This window comes from Bombina bombina, chromosome 4 (genome assembly GCF_027579735.1).
Source record: "Bombina bombina isolate aBomBom1 chromosome 4, aBomBom1.pri, whole genome shotgun sequence".
NCBI lineage: Eukaryota > Metazoa > Chordata > Amphibia > Anura > Bombinatoridae > Bombina > Bombina bombina.
This window is the reverse complement of record NC_069502.1, coordinates 106,583,868-106,604,947: the sequence shown is the minus strand read 5'-3', so window position 1 is coordinate 106,604,947 and position 21,080 is coordinate 106,583,868. Positions and strand designations below refer to the sequence as shown.

At 38.1% G+C, this 21,080-nt stretch overlaps 1 protein-coding gene across 3 annotated transcripts in view; it reads right to left on the bottom strand.

Annotated features, from left to right (window-relative positions):
• Positions 1-21,080, bottom strand: part of LOC128655959 (cytochrome P450 2K6-like) — a 393,574-nt gene that overhangs the window by 258,875 nt on the left and 113,619 nt on the right. For all 3 annotated transcript variants that reach the window (XM_053709567.1, XM_053709570.1, XM_053709568.1), the window contains one exon: positions 13,416-13,616. In XM_053709567.1, the coding sequence (XP_053565542.1) occupies positions 13,416-13,607 (192 nt within the window). In that variant the 5' untranslated portion in view covers positions 13,608-13,616. The remainder of the gene's footprint in view (positions 1-13,415; positions 13,617-21,080) is intronic.

The window sequence follows — 21,080 nt, the reverse complement described above, 5'->3', positions numbered from 1 at the left end:
ATGTTTGACGGAAATCTTTAGTTGCTTGTAAGTAGAACTTTAAAGCAGGAACCACATCTAGGTTGTGCAACAGACGCTCCTTCTTGGAAGAAGGATTAGGACACAGAGAAGGAACAACAATCTCCAGATTGATATTCCTATTAGAAACAACCTTAGGAAGAAATCCAGGTTTGGTACGCAAAACCACCTTATCCGCATGGAAAACAAGATAAGGTGAGTCACACTGTAAAGCAGATAACTCAGAAACTCTTCTAGCTGAAGAGATAGCTACTAAAAAACACAATTTATGCTTACCTGATAAATTTATTTATCTTGTGGTGTATCCAGTCCACGGATCATCCATTACTTGTGGGATATTCTCATTCCCAACAGGAAGTTGCAAGAGGACCCACAGCAAAGCTGTTATATAGCTCATTCGACCGAAAACAAGCCGAGAAAGGAGGAACCATAGGGTGCAGTGGTTACTGTAGTTTAAATTTAAAAATTACCTGCCTTAAAATGACAGGGCGGGCCGTGGACTGGATACACCACAAGAGAAATAAATTTATCAGGTAAGCATAAATTGTGTTTTCTCTTGTAAGGTGTATCCAGTCCACGGATCATCCATTACTTGTGGGATACCAATACCAAAGCTAAAGTACACGGATGAAGGGAGGGACAAGGCAGGAACTTAAATGGAAGAAACCACTGCCCGTAAAACCTCTCCCCCAAATATAGCCTCCGAAGAAGCAAAAGTATCAAATTTGTAAAATTTTGAAAAAATATGAAGCGAAGACCAAGTCGTCGCCTTGCAAATCTGATCAAAAGAAGCCTAATTTTTAAAGGCCCAAGTGGAAGCCACAGCTCAAGTGGAATGAGCTGTAATCCTTTCAAGAGGCTGCTGTCCAGCAGTCTCATAGGCTAAGCGGATTAAGCTTCTTAGTCAAAAAGAAAAAAGAGGTTGCCGAAGCCTTTTGACCTCTCCTCTGTCCAGAGTAGACAACAAACAAAGCAGATGTTTGACGAAAATCTTTAGTAGCTTGTAAGTAAAACTTTAAAAACGGACCACGTCCAGATTGTGTAACACAAGGATGGAACAACTGTCTCTTGATTGATATTCTTTTTAGATACCACCTTAGGTAAGAACCCAGGTTTGGTACGCAGGACTACCTTATCCGTATGAAAAATCAGATAAGGAGAATCACATTGTAAGGCAGATAGCTCAGAGACTCTACGAGCCGAGGAAATAGCTGACAAAAAAAAAAAAAAAAAAAGGACTTTCCAAGATAAAAGCTTGAGATATCTATGGAATGAAGAGGTTCAAACGGAACTCCTTGAAGAACCTTAAGAACCAAGTTTAAGCTCCATGGTGGAGCAACAGGTTTAAACACAGGCTTGATTCTAACTAAAGCCTGACAAAATGCCTGAACGTCTGGAACATCTGCCAGACGCTTGTGCAAAAGAATAGACAGAGCAGAAATCTGTCCCTTTAAGGAACTAGCTGACAATCCTTTTTCCAAACCTTCTTGGAGAAAAGATAATATCCTAGCAATCCTGACCTTACTCCATGAGTAACAATGGATTCACACCAATAAAGATATCTACGCCATACCTTATGGTAAATTTTCCTGGTGACAGGCTTTCGTGCCTGTCTTAAGGTATCAATAACTGACTCGGAGAAGCCACGCTTTGATAAAATCAAGCGTTCAATCTCCAGGCAGTCAGCCTCAGAGAAATTAGATTTGGATGGTTGAAAGGACCCTGAAGTAGAAGGTCCTGTTTCAGAGGCAGAGACCATGGTGGAATGGATGACATGTCCACTAAATCTGCATACCAGGTCCTGCGTGGCCACGCAGGTGCTATCAGAATCACTGATGCTCTCTCCTGCTTGATCTTGGAAATCAGTCGAGGGAGCAGAGGAAACGGTGGAAACACATAAGCCAGGTTGAAAGACCAGGGCGCTGCTAGAGCATCTATCAGTGTCGCCTTGGGATCCCTGGACCTGGATCCGTAACACGGAAGCTTGGCGTTCTGGCGAGACGCCATGAGATCAAGGTCTGGTTTGCCCCAACAATGAATCAGTTGTGCAAATACCTCCGGATGGAGATCCCACTCTCCTGGATGAAAAGTCTGACGACTTAGAAAATTCGCCTCCCAGTGCTCTACACCTGGGATATGGATAGCTGATAGGTGGCAAGAGTGAATCTCTGCCCAGCAAATTATTTTTGAAACTTCTAACATCTCTAGGGAACTTCTTGTTCCCCCTTGATGGTTGATATAAGCTACAGTCGTGATGTTGTCCGACTGAAATCTGATGTACCTCAGAGTTGCTAACTGAGGCCAAGCCTGAAGAGCCTTGAATATCGCTCTTAGTTCCAGAATATTTAATGGAAGGAGAGACTCCTCCTGAGTCCACGATCCCTGAGCCTTCAGGGAGTTCCAGACTGCACCCCAACCTAGAAGGCTGGCATCTGTTGTAACAATTGTCCAATCTGGCCTGCGAAAGGTCATACTTTGGACAGATGGACCCGAGATAGCCACCAGAGAAGAGAATCCCTGGTCTCTTGGTCCAGATTCAGTTGAGGGGACAAATCTGTGTAATCCCCGTTCCACTGACTGAGCATGCATAGTTGCAGCGGTCTGAGATGTAAGCGTGCAAACGGCACTATGTCCATTGCCGCTACCATTAAGCCGATTACTTCCATACACTGAACCACCGAAGGGCGTGGAATGGAATGAAGAACCCGGCAGGAATTTAGAAGCCTTGATAACCTGGACTCCGTCAGGTGAATTTTCATTTCTACAGAATCTATCAGAGTCCCTAGAAAGGAAACTCTTGTGAGTGGGGATAGAGAACTCTTTTCCTCGTTCACTTTCCACCCATGCGACCTCAGAAATGCCAGTACTACGTCCGTATGAGACTTGGCAATTTGGAAGTTTGACGCCTGTATCAGGATGTCGTCTACATAAGGGGCTACTGCTATGCCCCGCGGCCTTAGGACCGCCATAAGCGACCCTAGAACCTTTGTAAAGATTCTTGGGGCTGTAGCTAATCCCAAGGGAAGAGCTACAACTGGTAATGCCTGTCTTGAAAGGCAAACCTGAGAAACCGATGATGATCTTTGTGTATCGGAATGTGAAGATAAGCATCCTTTAGATTAACTGTAGTCATATATTGACCCTCCTGGATCAGTGGTAGGATGGTACGAATAGTTTCCATCTTGAATGACGGAACTTTGAGGAATTTGTTTAAGATCTTTAGATCCAAAATTTGTCTGAAGGTTCCCTCTTTTTTGGGAACCACAAACAGATTTGAGTAAAAACCTTGTCCCTGTTCCTCCTTTGGAACTGGATGGATCACTCCCATAACTAGGAGGTCTTGTACACAGTGTAAGAATGCCTCTCTCTTTATCTGGTGTGCAGATAATTGTGAAAGGTGAAATCTCCCTTTTGGGGGGGAAGCTTTGAAGTCCAGAAGATATCCCTGGGATATAATTTCCAACGCCCAGGGATCCTGAACATCTCTTGCCCACGCCTGGGCGAAGAGTGAAAGTCTGCCCCCTACTAGATCCGTTCCCGGATAGGGGGCCGTTCCTTCATGCTGTCTTAGAGGCAGCAGCAGGCTTTTTTACCTGCTTACCTTTTTTCCAGGTCAGGTTTGGTCTCCAGACTGTCTTGGATTGAGCAAAAGTTCCCTCTTGTTTATTATTAGAGGAAATTGATGCCGCACCTGCCTTGAAGTTTTGAAAGGCACGAAAATTAGACTGTTTGGCCCTAGATTTGGACCTGTCCTGAGGAAAGGCATGACCTTTTCCTCCAGTGATATCAGCAATAATCTCCTTCAACCAGGCCCAAATAGGGTCTGCCCCTTGAAGGGAATGTTAAGTAGCTTAGATTTTGAAGTCACGTCAGCTGACCATGATTTAAGCCATAGCGCTCTGCGCGCCTGTATAGCAAAACCAGAATTGTTAGCCTTTAGTTTAGTCAAACGAACAATGGCATCAGAATAAAAGAATTGGCTAGCTTAAGTGCTCTAAGTTTGCCAAGTATGTCATTCAATGGAATCGCTACCTGTAAAGCCTCTTCCAGAGACTCAAACCAGTACGCCGCAGCAGCAGTGACAGGGGCAATGCATGCAAGGGGCTGTAGGATAAAACCTTGTTGAATAAATATTTTCTTAAGGTAACCTCTAATTTTTTATCCATTGGATCTAAAAAAAAAAAGCACAACTGTCCTCGACAGGGATAGTAGTACGCTTTACTAGAGTAGAAACTGCTCCCTCCACCTTAGGGACTGTCTGCCATAAGTCCCGTGTGGTGGCGTCTATTGGAAACATTTTTCTAAAAATAGGAGGGGAAGAGAACGGCACACCTGGTCTATCCCATTCCTTATTAATAATTTCTGTAAACCTTTTAGGTATTTGGAAAAACATCAGTACACACCGGCACTACAAAGTATTTATCCAGTCTACACAATTTCTCTGGCACTGCAATGGTATCACAGTCATTCAGAGCAGCTAAAACCTCCCTAAGCAACACGCGGAGGTGTTCAAGCTTAAATTTAAATGTAGAAATATTAGAATCAGGTATCTTTCCTGAGTCATTAACATCACCCACTGACTGAAGCTCTCTTTCCTCAGCTTCTGCATATTGTGAGGCAGTATCAGACATGGTTCTTAAAGCGTCAGTATGCTCTGCATTTTGTCTCACCCCAGAGCTATCTCGCTTACCTCTAAGTTCAGGTAGTCTGGCTAATACTGCTGACAGTGTATTATCCATGACTGCCACCATGTCTTGTAAAGTAAATGCTATGGGCGCCCTAGATGTACTTTGCACCATTTGAGCGTGAGTCCCTTAAGCCGGAGTCAAAGGGTCTGACACGTGGGGAAAGTTAGTCGGCATAACTTCCCCCTCGTCAGATTCCTCTGGTGATAAATTTTTTAAAGACAGAAAATGATCTTTATTGCCTAAAATGAAATCAGTACATTTGGTACACATTCTAAGAGGGGGTTCCACCATGGCTTTTAAACATAATAAACAAGGAGTTTCTTCTATGTCAGACATGTTTATACAGACTAGCAATGAGACTAGCAAGCTTGGAAAACACTTTAAATCAAGTTAACAAGCAAATATAAAAAACGGTACTGTGCCTTTAAGAGAAACAAATTTTGTCAGAATTTGAAAAACAGTGAAAAAATGCAGTAAATCAAACAAACTTTTTACAGTGTATATAATAGGCTAACAGAGCATTGCACCCACTTGCAAATGGATGATTAACCCCTTAGTTCAAAAAACGGATCAAAAAAACAAAATAGACGTTTTTTAACAGTCACAACCAATTGCCACAGCAAGCTGTGGCCCTACCTTCCCCAATAAATGATTTTGGAAAGCCTTTGGGCCCATTAGAGATGTCCTATAGCATTCAGAGGGCCTTTGAGGGAAGCTGGATGTCACAGTTTGTAATTTTAACTGCACCAACTGTAACTTTTATATAACAACAGTGGAAAGTCTAGTCAAAATTTAAGCCAGCCATGTGGAAAAAACTAGGCCCCAATAAAGTTTTATCACCAAAGCATATATAAAAATGATTAAACATGCCAGCAAACGTTTTATATTGCAATATCATAAGGGTATTACCCCTGGGAGTAAGCATGATACCAGTCGTTATTAAATCACTGTATTCAGGCTTAACTTACATTAATCCGGTATCAGCAGCATTTTCTAGTGTTTTCCATCTCTAGAAAAAAATATAACTGCACATACCTGATAGCAGAATAAACTGCACGCCATTCTCTCGCTGAAGTTACCTCATCTGTTTAATCCCCTCAGACATATGTGAGAACAGCAATGGATCTTAGTTACAACCTGCTAAGATCATAGAAACCTCAGGCAGATTCTTCTTCTATTTACTGCCTGAGATAAAATAGCACAACTCCGGTACTATTTAAAAATAACAAACTTTTGATTGAAGAAAATAAACTAGCTATATTTAACCACTCTCTCCTACAACGTCCTTGCTTGTTGAGAGTTGCAAGAGAATGACTGGCTATGACAGTTAGGGGAGGAGCTATATAACAGCTTTGCTGTGGGTCCTCTTGCAACTTCCTGTTGGGAATGAGAATATCCCACAAGTAATGGATGATCCGTGGACTGGATACACCTTACAAGAGAAACAGAACTTTCCAAGATAAGAGTTTAATATCTATGGAATGCATAGGTTCAAACGGAACCCTTTTCTTGAAGAAAATAAAACTAATATTTTGTCACCACAATTACTTTACCCTTCCTTATTGCTTAGAGCCAGCAAAGAGAATGACTGGGGGGTGGAGTTAGGGGAGGAGCTGTATAGACAGCTCTGCTGTGGGTGCTCTCTTTGCCACTTCCTGTTGGGAAGGAGAATATCTCACAAGCATTGGATGATTCAGTGGACTCGATACATCTTGCAAGAGAAATAATCTTGGTCTAGAATTTTGGTCTATTCAAAATATATCATCTACATTATTATTTTTATTTGGATATTGTCTTCCGACAGAAATTAGTTTTATCTATAGAAATGGTGTAATATCCAATTCTGAATATAATCCTGAAGGATAGAGGGTATCCATTTGATATATAAGTTCTGTCTCAATTTTTAGTAGATGTTGTTCCTTATCACCTCCTCTCCAATTAGGTATTAATTTCATCACTCCCCAGAATTTCAAATCTTTTACATTCTTGGCATGAATTTCCCTAAAATGAGTGTATAGGACAGTATCTAGGTTGCCTCTATCTATACAAGATAGATGTTCTCTGGTAGTTCGGGTAGTTTCTCCTAAATATAATTTTTTACACAAACATTCTATAATGTATATTACATATTTATCTTGGCATCTAATTGTTTCCTTGATGTTTAATTTGAATTTATTTGTGTGAGATTCAATACTTTTGATTTTATGGCTATGTTTACAAGACCTGCATCCAAAACAAGGAAAAAAGAGTTTTAATGGGTTGCCTTGTATACTTCTTTCTATACTTGTGTGTTTTTCTGTTGTAGTTCACTTGGAGCTAGGGCACTTTTTATGTTTCTAGCTTTCTTGTATATAATATTAGGTTGCTCTATTATTTTATCTCCAATTATTGGGTCTGTTAGAACGAGATTCCAATGTTTAAGAAATTTTTTTCAAAATTGCATTGTCTACATTATAGTTTGTAATAAAAGGAATATTTAGTTTGAGATTATTTTCAAATTTGTTAACATTTTTATTCTTATGAGTTAAGAGTGTGGTTCTATCTATTTTATCTGCTTCGGATTTAGCTTGTAGCATGATGTCTGTATGATATCCTTTCTCACTGAATCTCTCTTCCAACACTTTTATTTGTTTATCATAGTCTGAAGTCTTTAAACAATTTCTTTTTATAAGTATATACTGCCCCATTGGTATGTTGTCTTTCCAGCATTTCAAATGGCAACTATTATAATGAATAAAATTATTGGCATCAATTTCTTTAAAGTTGGTGGATATAACAATTTGTTCTTCAATGATGTCTATTTTTAGATCTAAAACTGTTATATGGATTTGAACTATACTGATAGGTAAAACTTAAACCTATACTATTATTATTCATATCCAAAAATAGTGTTTCTAATTCTTCGGTGTTGCCTTTCCAGACAAATATAATATTGTCAATGTATCTCTTATAAAGCACGAGACTCACACCCAGCTCATGCTCGGGAAAGAAAGACTCCTCCCATAACCCCATGAAGAGGTTAGCATAACTGGGTGCAAATCTTGTGCCCATTGCTGTTCCTCTTTTCTGTAAAAAAAAAAAAGGTTCCATTAAAAGAAAAGTAGTTTTGATGAAGAATAAATTGTATACCTTCAAGAATGAAATCTTTTTGTATCTCTCTAAGTGTGGAGTCTCTTTGTTAATATTCAAATACCACCTGTATACCTAGTTCATGATCAATACTTGTGTAGAGCGATGAAACGTCGCAAGTAACTAGTACATAGTTACTTTCCCATTCTAATAATTCCAAATTTCTGAGAATATCTGTAGTATCTTTTAAATAAGATGGACATTGTCTAACATATCCCTGAAGAAAACCATCTATATATTGTGAAAGATTTGTGGTTAGAGTATAAATCTCAGAGCTTATGGGTCTTCCAGGTGGATTAGAGGGATTTTTGGGCAAAAAATAAAAGATTGGGATTCTTGGAAATTTGAGATTTAGAAAATTATATTCTTTTATATTTATAATATTCTTTTCTTTGGCATCATCTAATAATTTGGTTAATCTTAATAGAAATTTGTGAGTGGAATCTAGTGATAATTTCTGATGAGTTTCTACATCTCCCAGTAGTCTATCTGCTTCTGCTATATAGTTAATTTTGTCCATTAAAACTACTCCTCCTTTGTCAGCAGGTTTCACAATTATTTCTTCATTATTTTGAAGATCTCTAAGGATAGATCTTTCTTTATATGTCAAATTATAGGGTACATTCTTCTTTATTTTTGTTTTTAATGTCCCTTTGGACCAGTTTTTCAAAGAGTTCAAGGTTTCTACCTTTTTCATTAGTGGGATAAAATTTAGATTTAGGTTTCTGTGAATGTTTTATATCTGGGATTTCTGAATTTATATATTCTTCCGATTAATTTTTTTACCCAGTTAATTAATATTGGATTTTTCATATAATATCTTTTGAGTGTTTTCTTACGAATTGACTGACTTGGATATGGGTTTGAAATTTATTTAGTCTTGATTTCTGTGCAAAATTTAAACCTAATTCTAGAACTCTTTTTTTTCTTCCTCACTTAACACTGTCTGTCACCACTCTTGGTATCTTCAGACTAGCAAAGTCTGCACCACATTGCTATTCACACTGTAGCGCTACAGTAACTTTTTCATCAGATTGACAGAACTGTCAAAAGTGACGGGACCGAAGTCACGTGAGGCACACGCTGCAAACTGAAGTCAGGTGATACTCACACAGCATACAGATGTCTCAGGTTATCCTCCTAGATTCAGACAGAGCTGCTTAGAGGAACTGCAGAAACGACCAACACGTTGCAAACAGATGCCATGAGCTGCCCTCCTGGATGCGGATAAAGCCGCAGAGAGGTACTGGAAAAACGGATCATAGAAACAACCCCATCCACTCGGTCAGAGGATAAAGGTACTTTGCCAATATTGGCCGACTTCTGAAGTCATAAGCACTCATTATTGGGACACTGACTCTGTCTTCTATGCGCTATATAGCGCTTTATTCTCTCTAATATTGATGGTTATTAATATATTGCCTCAATTAGTCCGCACACAATAGTTGGGACTTTACTTTTTACATGTTTACAGCAATTTGCCCTTATTTCTACATTGCATATGTTGAGAGATTTTGCTCTAATATATATATTGACATTTTACAGAATTTTTATTACGCTGGGTTCTTGAATTGATATTGTTTATCACTGTTTTATTCTTAACAGGAGACGTCCTGTTTTTTAAATATTTTTAGTTTGATACTATACTTATTTCGTTACTATATGATTCATATATATTAAATTGTATCCGTGTATTTAGCGCTCCTCTTTTTTCTTTTATATTTTTTTTTTTATACCAACCAAAGCCTGAACAAATCAGTGAATATCAGGAAGTTTAAACAATCTTTCTAGGAAATAAAACAGAAAGAACAGAGATTTGTCCCTTCAAAAAATTTACAGACAAACTTATCCAAACCATCCTGAAAAATTGTAAAATCCTAGGAATTCTAAAAGAATGCCAAGATAATTTATGAGAAAAACACCATAAAATATAGGTTGTCCAAACCTGATAATACATGTTCTTTGAAACAGACTATGAGGAACCTCTATGACTAAACACTAATCAATTTCCATACCATCAAATTAGTAATTTGACATCCTGATGGAAAAATAACCCCTAAAACAAGAGGGCTGGCCAAAGAGAAAAGCGGCCAAGGATGGCAACTGGACATCCGAACAAGATCCACATACCAAACCTGTGAGGCCATGCTGATGCTATCAGAATCACATGAGACTGTTTCAATATGATCTATGAAATCACCCTTGGAAGAAAAAAACAGAGGCAGAAAGATGAAGTCAGGTTGCAAAACCAAGACACTGCTAATGCATCCACCATTTCTGCATGAGGATCCCTGGACCTGAAAAGGTACCTGGGAAATTGAGAAAACACATCTGTATAGAGATACCACTCTCCCGGATGTAAATACTAACGGCTGAGATAATCCACCTCCTAAATGTCTAAACCTGAGATAAAAATTGTAGAAATTAGACAGGAGATGAATTCCATCTAAGAACGTATTCAAGATACTTCTTAATTGCTAAGGAACTGCGAGTCCCTATTTGATGATTGACATATGCCACAGTTGTGCTATTCTGTCTGAAAAGCAAAATGAAAAAGTTCTCTCCTAAAAGAGGCCAAGCATGAAAGTGCTCTGAAAATAGCACAGAGTTCTAAAATATCAATTGGAAACCTTGCCTCTTTAAGTTTCCAAACCCCTTGTGCTGTCAGACTCTCAGACTGCTCCCCAACCTGTAAGACTTGCATCCATTAAGAATACAGTCCAGGATGGACGAACAAAAGGAGGCCCTGTGAATAAAATTATGATAGTTTAATCACCAAAACAGAGAGAGTTGAGTGTTAGGATTTCAGAATATCAACTGTGATATCTGAAAACAATCCCTTCACCACTGATTCAGTATGCAAAGCAAAAGAGGTCTCAGATGAAAAACGAGCAAAGGGAACCATGCCCGATGCTGCAGCTAAAACTTCCATGCACATAGCCACTGAAAGGTATGTTCTAGACTGTAAGTTAGACAGGCTAACGCCAATTACAATTGACTTTCCCTGATAAAGACAAAGACATGAACACAGAATCCATCTAGAAACCCAAAAAGAGGTGACCCTTGTCTGAGTAATCACAAAAAACTTTTAGGTAAATTAAATACTCTACCCATGTCTTGAAGAAATAAAACTAGTTGCTTCATGAGAGATTCCAATAAAAGAAAAGATTAAGCTATTACCAAGATACTATCCAAATAAAGAAAACAGATAGTATTTTTTATTTTTTTTAAAACAAAATATAAAATAAAAAAGCAGGCATAATAGCAAAATTCATGAAAACAAACAGTGAGCAATAGAGGGAGAGGGGTAAAATAACTAAAATTTGGTTCCAAGAATGACACATTACGCAAAAGAAAGTTAAAAATTTTTGGCGCAAAACCAACACCAGAAAGTTACACAACTCGCGTCATAACAAACGTGATTTCACGCCAAAACAACTAGCGTCAACAAAGATGCAGGAAATGACAAAATTTGCACCATCAAAAAAACAGCATTTTGCGTCCTTGCGAGCCTAGATTTGCCCGCAAAAAAATTTGCAAAACAAGTCAAATTAGAAAAAGACTGAACCCCAGGTAAGAAAAAAAGTTTATTTAAACTTCCCAACATGATTCCTATACTGAAACTATTTAGACTGCAAAGCGAAATATACATAGACCTGACTCATGGCAAATATAAGTAAAATACAAATATTTAAAACTTTATATTAATACATAAAGCACCAAACTATAGCTGAGAGTGTCTTTAACAATGAAACATACTTCCCGAAAGACACCCATCCACATAGCAGATTGCCAAACCAGTACTGAAAACTAGGTAATGGTATATAAGAGTATACAGTTGATCGGAAAAGGGAGGTAGGAGATGAATCCCTATGACCGATAACATAGAACCCTTGAAAAGATTTCCCGTGAGAGAAACTACAAAATCAAAAGGCGATACTCTTCACATCCCTCTGACAAACACTGTACTCTGAGAGGAAATGGGCTTCAGAATGCTTTGGAGCACTTATCATAGAAGAAATCTTAAAAATCAAGCACAAACTTACTTCACCACCTCCATAGTAGGCAAAGTTTGTAAAAACTGAGTTGTGGGAGGTGTATTTATAGGCATTTGAGGTTTGGGAAACTTTGCCCCCTTCTGGTAGGAATGTATATCCCATACGTCACTAGCTCATGGACTCTTACATGAAAGAAAAAGCAGTGTCTTAATTTGGTAAAGGGACAGTCTACACCAGAACTTTTATTGTTTAAAAAGGACAGATAATCCCTTTATTACCCATTCCCCAGTTTTGCCTAACCAACACAGTTATATTAATATATGTTTTACCTCTGTGAGTACCTTGTATCTAAGCATCTGCCCCCTCATCTCAGTACTTTTGACAGACATGCAGTTTTTCCAATCAGCACAGACTCCTAAATAACTCCATGGGAGTGAGCATAATGTTATCTATATAGCACACATGAACTAGTACTGTCAAACTGTAAAAATCTTTCAAAATGCTCTAAGCTAAGAGGCGGTTTTCAATGGTTTAGAAATCAGTTTGAGCTTACCTAGGCTTAGCTTTTCAAAAATACCACCAAGGGAACAAAACAAATTTAATGATAAAAGTCCATTGGAAAGTTGTTTAAAATTGCATGCCCTATCTGAATCATGAAAGTTTAATTTTGGCTAGACTGTCCCTTTAAGTGCATGGTTTCCCCAACTGGAAGAAAAAGCACTTACCTGCTCCGCTGTCTGGCATGTAGACAGTTACAAGGTATGAGAAGACACAGTTCTTCTTTCTTTTTCAAAAGTCTCTGAACAGAGTAGCCAACTCTGGCTTTCTAAACTAGGGCAGCAATTGTTAGGAAAACACAATAAGTACCTCTTTACAAGTTCCTAATTGCTTTAAATCCACCACTACCCAACTGCAAGGAATGACGTGGAATACGGCTATACCCCGAAACTTGCTTGTAGATGAAATCAAAATTTTTCTTCAGACACCTAAACTTCACCTCCTCCATGCACCGAAGGCAAATAGAATGACTGAGGGTTGTGGGTAAGGGAGTGATACTTAGCAGTTTAACTGTGGTGCTCTTTGCCTCCTCCTGCTGGCCAGGAGTGATATTCCCAACAGTAATTACTCAAGCCGTGTGCTCACTATATCTTAGGGGGAAAAAAACGCCTAATAAACCTATCAAATGTATGGTTATATATAAAGGTCACTGGCTGATAGGGATGATTGAAACTCTCTGTTGGTGGAAAGGAGAAACAAGGCTGGCAAGAAAAAGGGCGTTTTTTTTTCAGTGCAAGGCATAAATAAATAAATTACTGTGATATATTTGGAAATATGTTTCACAAAATAAAATACATTTTGAAAGCTGTTCCCCTCAAGAAATCAAACATATAAATATAACATTTGCTTTAGGTTGCCAAGTAAACAATTGTAATCATGAAAAATCACTCTTAAATCCCATTGCTATTCAGAATATAAAATACTAACAAAAAAGCAACAACAATAACCTAAGACTTTCGAAAACTACATATGCACAACTATTTCATTTTGTATTAAATAACAAGTTATAGCTGTAAAATATTACCTCCATAATATTTTTAAAGGGTTCATTCTTATTTATTAGATGCAAATGTCCAATAAATGGTACAGCCATTGGTCCAGGAGGGAAATTTGTGTTAACATTTCTATCCCAGTCATAAATAATTCTTATCAAACATAGACATAGAATAATGGATAGGACTATTGAGACGGGATCAGTGAAAACCATGTTTATCATCAGGAGTACCTGCAAAAGAAAAGAACATCTTTAGACAAAAGCTAATAAAGAATATACTGTGTGTATATATATATATATATATATATATATATATAATATATCCAAAAAAATTAAGCACTCTCAGGACTTCGGACATCAGTGACTAACCAAATATTTATTGTGACGTTTCGGGACAACAAGCGCTCCTTCCTCTGAGCAACATCAAGTACAAAACCAAAACATTTATAGGCCTGTAAGACCCTCCCAATCAGGGCTACCAATCAAGGAAAGCCGTGTGCAAAAGAATCAGCAGCCGAGTGCAAAATGTTGTGAACGGCTCCAATTGTAATTGTATGTGATATATCAAGAGATAGTAAGTGAATATATAAATGTGAAATATATTGCAACTACAATAAAGTTAAATGTATATTCCCCTGGGTTGATGAGCTGACTCAAAAATTGTACAGAAAACACTGATCGTAATTATTATGTTTCAACTGCTCATGCTACATTCGACTCACATGGCTATCATAACAAACTTCCTCATAGGTTCAGACTTATTCCTCCCACTATCAGGATTGGTCAGACGGTGTGAATCAATCACGCCCTCCTTCTTTAACTCACAGCGGTGATATGCAACCATAGCAACCACTGTAAACCAACCTATATGTCTATATTGTAGCCATAGTATTCTGCTTTATATATGCATCAAGATCCGTGTGGACTAGCCACAAATCGGACCCCCATGGCCTCACAACTGTCCAGTTCATAAAACATTGTAAAACATTATCTCAACCACGTGCCACAACACGGTACAACTGTGGCAATCACGCCCTCTCACAAAGACAGCAACCAATGGGGCACAGAATCTCCAGAAACACAACCATAGCAACCAACATAAGCAATATGTGACAACCAAATCAATATAACTGCCCGTGTACAGTAAAAATTAAATCAAAATAACATAAATATCAATTACCAACATGTAGCAGTGTTATAACGTAACCACCACTAGACTGAAATGAATTAAGCCCAAATCGTGAAACCAAGAGCGTCTCCATGTATAATCAATGGGGGACCCAAACAGAAAGGTAAAAAATAAGCTTGTATGTCATGTGAATATACAAACTGGAAAATATATTTCCTATCCATCATGAATCCTAAGTGCTATCCATCATTAACCAAGTGACATCTCTTTCCCAACCCCACCTGTCCTAACATGATATACCAATAATGTCCACCACAGATGGACAGAAAAAGAATACATACATCTATCTAACCCTATCTCCCCAATGACTCAGAACACACTGAAGCTATCATCATACACATCTCAAGGTATTGTGTGCACATAATCTAATATCCCAGTTAACCTAACTCTAAAGAGTAAAACAAAATCATATACCCCATCTCAGTTATGAATCTACAAAAGACTTGTATATGACACCCTATACTAGCACTTACGGATAACAAGGTATACATATCCATGTGAGTAAAGAGCATCCTAAAGGAGACAGAAATCATTCAGCAGAGGGGAATATCATCATATAAGTGTCGTGTAAGTGTAATCGAATAAGTGAAAAAACACATGTAACCAAAACATAGATTAAAAACCTCATATCACATACAGCATTAAATATAAAATATAAAAGTACCGCCATTAATATACAGAATTCTTACATAAATGGTTTGAATAAATCCTATGTACAGCTTGACAAAATAAATGCACAGATCTAATAAGGAGCAGAACTAATGTACAGATTATATATATCACTAAAGATGGTTAGAATAAATCCTACATACTACTAGGAGAATTAGTTAAAAAATCTAACTAGAGACTAAACTAATGTAAAAATATATACATATGCAACACTATTAACCTACTAGGCAAAGGGTTAAATGAATTGATGGACCATTATTCACAGGTAAGCATCATACTTCCATGGGAAGATGAGTTCACATATTAAATAAGGGAAGATGGACTCTCAAAAAGAATTTGAAATATAGTGATGATTCATCTATGCTCACAAGAAGCACTGCCAACTGGCCTGGACATTGAGACCCCTTGGAGCAAGGGTACACAGTTCATGTATCCATCTAGCCTCTTTTTGTAGAAGTATTTTGGCTCTGTTGCCTCCCCTTCTTGGGATCGGTACATGATCAATAATCCTGAAACGTAGATCACTAACAGTATGACCAGCCTCCAAAAAATGGCGGACCACTGGCTGTTCAGATTTGCCTATCTTCAGGGCTATCCTGATACTGGATCGATGATTCGCCATTCTCACTCTGGCATCATCATTCGTCTTGCCTGTGAAGAACTTGCCACAAGGGCAATTAAGGAGATAGATGATATTCTGAGGCCTATTTATCAAGCCGTCAACCGCAAATACGCTGGAATTCTGCAGCGTAACTGTGATGAGCTTGATTCGCCTCATTTATCAAAGCCTACAGAACGGCAAAAGTAGAAATTTGTGACGTAACATACGATCCGCTGGTCTCAGTCCGACACAGATCGATGCTTACGTCATTACAGATGTTCTGAATACAAATTCGGCACTATCTGACTACTTTTGCTAGTTATCAAAGTTCTAACAGGTACGCTCGCCACTATTCCGGCCCAGCGTACCTGGTTTTCAATCCGCCACCCTGGAGGAGGCGGATGCCATAGGAATCAATGGGAGTCTGAAAGCAGCGAAAGCTCATGTTCGCTGCTGCCCGATATCCCATTGATTCCTATGGGAGAATAAAAGTTACGCTTACTCCAAACACCCTAACATATACCCCGAGTCTAAACACCCCTAATCTGCCACCCCCTACACCGCCGCCACCTACATTATACTTATTAAACCCTAAACTGCCGACCCGATACCGCCGCCACCTACATAAAGTTATTAACCCCTATTCCGCCATTCCCGGAGCCAACCACAACTAAATAAATGTATTAACCCCTAAACTCCTGGCCTCCCACATCACTAGCACATACTAAACCTATTAACCTCTAAACCTAACAACCCGCTAACTTTATATGAAATATTAACTCATCCCTATCTTATAATAAATTTAAACTTACCTTTAGATTTAAATTAAACTAAATTAAACTAATAATTAACCTACCCTACATCCGTGTTGGATGTCTTGAAGATGGAGCCGCTCCACGCCGGATCGATAAAGATAGAAGATGCCGTCTGGGTGAAGACTTTGCGGGCTTGGATGACGACTTCGGCCACTTGGATGAAGACTTCTGCCAGCTTCTTGGAGGATGGATGTCGGATCTTCAAAACTGTAAGTGAATCTTCAGGGGTTAGTGTTAGGATTTTATAAGGGTGTTTTGGGTGAGTTTTATTTTTAGATTAGGGTTTTGGGCTGCAAAAGAGCTAAATGCCCTTTTAAGGGCAATGCCCATACAAATGCCCTTTTCAGGGCAATGGGGAGCTTAGGTTTTTTTAGTTAGGTTTTTATTTGGGGGTGTTGGTTGTGTGGGTGGTGGGTTTTACTGTTGGGGGGTATTTGTATTTTTTATTTACAGGTAAAAGAGCTGATTTCTTTGGGGCAATGCCGCACAAAAGTCCCTTTTAAGGGCTATTTGTAGTTTATTGTAGGCTAGGGTTTTTTTATTTTGGTGGGGGGCTTTTTTTATTTTCATAGGGCCCTTAGATTAGGTGTAATTAGTTTAAATCTTTGATAATTTCTTTTTTATTTTGTGTAACTTAGGCCTAGATTTAGAGTTTGGCGGTAGCCGTGAAAACCAGCGTTAGAGGCTCCTAACGCTGGTTTTAGGCTACCGCCGGTATTTGGAGTCACTCAAAATAGGGTCTAACGCTCACTTTTCAGCCGCGACTTTTCCATACCGCAGATCCCCTTACGTAAATTGCGTATCCTATCTTTTCAATGGGATTTTTCTAACTCCGGTATTTAGAGTCGTGTCTGAAGTGAACGTTAGACATCTAACGACAAAACTCCAGCCGCAGGAAAAAAGTCAGTAGTTAAGAGCTTTCTGGGCTAACGCCGGTTTCTAAAGCTTTTAACCCCTTAATGACCAAGGACGTGCAGGGTACGTCCTCAAAAAAAAGGCAGTTAATGCCTGAGGACGTACCCTGCACGTCCTCTGTGTGGAAAGCAGCTGGAAGCGATCCTGATGCGCAGCGGCATTTAGCGGCCTTCTAAATACCAAAAAGCAACGCCAAAGCCATATATGTCTGCTATTTCTGAACAAAGGGGATCCCAGAGAAGCATTTACAACCATTTGTGCCATAACTGCACAAGCTGTTTGTAAATGATTTCAGTGAGAAACCTAAAATTGTGAAAAATGTTACGTTTTTTTTAATTTGATCGCATTTGGCGGTGAAATGGTGGCATGAAATATACAAAAATGGGCCTAGATCAATACTTTGGGATGTCTACTAAAAAAAAATATATATATGTCAATAGATATTCAGAGATTCTTGAAAGATATTAGTGTTCTAATGTAACTAGCGCTAATTTTGAAAAAAAATGGTTTGGAAATAGCAAAGTGCTATTTGTATTTATTGCCCTATAACTTGCAAAAAAAGTAAAGAACATGTAAACATTGGGTATTTCTAAACTCAGGACAAAATTTAGAAACTATTTAGCATGGGTGTTTTTTGGTGGTTGTAGATGTGTAACAGATTTTGGGGGTCAAAGTTAGAAAAAGTGTATTTTTTTTCAATTTTTCCTCATATTTTATATTTTTTTTATAGTAAATTATAAGATATGATGAAAATAATGGTATCTTTAGAAAGTCCATTTAATGGCGAGAAAAACGGTATATAATATGTGGGGGTACGGTAAATGAGTAAGAGGAAAATTACAGCTAAACACAAACACCGCAAAAATGTAAAAATAGCCTTGGTCCCAAACGGACAGAAAATGGAAAAGTGCTGTGGTCATTAAGGGGTTAACTACTGTACTCTAAAGTACACTAACACCCATAAACTACCTATGTACCCCTAAACCAAGGTCCCCCCACATCGCCGCCACTCGAAAAATAATTTTTAACCCCTAATCTGCCGACCGCCACCTACGTTATACTTATGTACCCCTAATCTGCTGCCCCTAACACCGCCGACCCCTATATTATATTTATTAACCCCTAATCTGCCCCCCTCAACGTCGCCTCCACCTGCCTACACTTATTAACCCCTATTCTGCCGACCGGACCTGAGCGCTACTATAATAAAGTTATTAACCCCTAATCCGCCTCACTAACCCTATCATAAATAGTATTAACCCCTAATCTGCCCTCCCTAACATCGCCGACACCTAACTTCAATTATTAACCCCTAATCTGCTGATCGAATCTCGCCGCTATTCTAATAAATGTATTAACCCCTAAAGCTAAGTCTAACCCTAATACTAACACCCCCCTAAGTTAAATATAATTTAAATCTAACGAAATTAATTAACTCTTATTAAATAAATTATTCCTATTTAAAGCTAAATACTTACCTGTAAAATAAACCCTAATATAGCTACAATATAAATTATAATTATATTATAGCTATTTTAGGATTTATATTTATTTTACAGGTAACTTTGTATTTATTTTAACCAGGTACAATAGCTATTAAATAGTTAAGAACTATTTAATAGCTAAAATAGTTAAAATAATTACAAATTTACCTGTAAAAGAAATCCTAACCTAAGTTACAAATAAACCTAACACTAGACTATCAATAAATTAATTAAATAAACTACCTACAATTACCTACAATTAACCTAACACTACACTATCAATAAATTAATTAAATACAATTGCTACAAATAAATACAATTAAATAAACTAGCTAAAGTACAAAAAATAAAAAAATATTTACAAACATAAGAAAAATATTACAACAATTTTAAACTAATTACACCTACTCTAAGCCCCCTAATAAAATAACAAAGCCCCCCAAAATAAAAAAATGCCCTACCCTATTCTAAATTACTAAAGTTCAAAGCTCTTTTACCTTACCAGCCCTGAACAGGGCCCTTTGCGGGGCATGCCCCAAGAAATACAGCTCTTTTGCCTGTAAAAAAAAACATACAATACCCAAGCCCCCCAACATTACAACCCACCACCCACATACCCCTAATCTAACCCAAACCCCTGATTGGCTGATCGGAACAGCCAATAGAATGCAAGCTCAATCTGATTGGCTGATCGGATCAGCCAATCGGATTGAACTTGATTCTGATTGGCTGATTCCATCAGCCAATCAGAATATTCCTACCTTAATTCCGATTGGCTGATAGAATCCTATCAGCCAATCGGAATTCGAGGGACGCCATCTTGGATGACGTCATTTAAAGGAACCGTCATTCGTCGTTCAGTCGTCGGCCAGGATGGATGTTCCGCGGTGGAGGTCTTCAGGATGCTGCCGCTTCGCTCCGGATGGATGCCGCTTGGATGAAGACTTCTATCGGATGGAAGACCTCTTCTGCCCCGCTTGGATGAAGACTTCAGCCGGATCATGGACCTCTTCAGCCCCCCGCTTGGGCTTGGATCAGGACATCGGAGGAGCTCTTCTGGACCGATCGGTGAACCTGGTATGGTGAAGACAAGGTAGGATGATCTTCAGGGGCTTAGTGTTAGGTTTATTTAAGGGGGGTTTGGGTTAGATTAGGGGTATGTGGGTGGTGGGTTGTAATGTTGGGGGGCTTGGGTATTGTATTTTTTTTTTACAGGCAAAAGAGCTGTATTTCTTGGGGCATGCCCCGCAAAGGGCCCTGTTCAGGGCTGGTAAGGTAAAAGAGCTTTGAACTTTAGTAATTTAGAATAGGGTAGGGCATTTTTTTATTTTGGGGGGCTTTGTTATTTTATTAGGGGGCTTAGAGTAGGTGTAAGTAGTTTAAAATTGTTGTAATATTTTTCTTATGTTTGTAAATATTTTTTTATTTTTTGTAACTTAGTTCTTTTTTATTTTTTGTACTTTAGCTAGTTTATTTAATTGTATTTATTTGTAGCAATTGTATTTAATTAATTTATTGATAGTGTAGTGTTAGGTTAATTGTAGGTAATTGTAGGTAGTTTATTTAATTAATTTATTGATAGTCTAGTGTTAGGTTTATTTGTAACTTAGGTTAGGATTTCTTTCACAGGTAAATTTGTAATTATTTTAACTATTTTAGCTATTAAATAGTTCTTAACTATTTAATAGCTATTGTACCTGGTTAAAATAAATACAAAGTTACCTGTAAAATAAATATAAATCCTAAAATAGCTATAATATAATTATAATTTATATTGTAGCTATATTAGGATTTATTTTACAGGTAAGTATTTAGCTTTAAATAGGAATAATTTATTTAATAAGAGTTAATTAATTTTGTTAGATTTAAATTATATTTAACTTAGGGGGGTGTTAGTGTTAGGGTTAGACTTAGCTTTAGGGGTTAATACATTTATTAGAATAGCGGTGAGCTCCAGTCGGCAGATTAGGGGTTAATGTTTGAAGTTAGGTGTTGGCGATGTTAGGGAGGGCAGATTAGGGG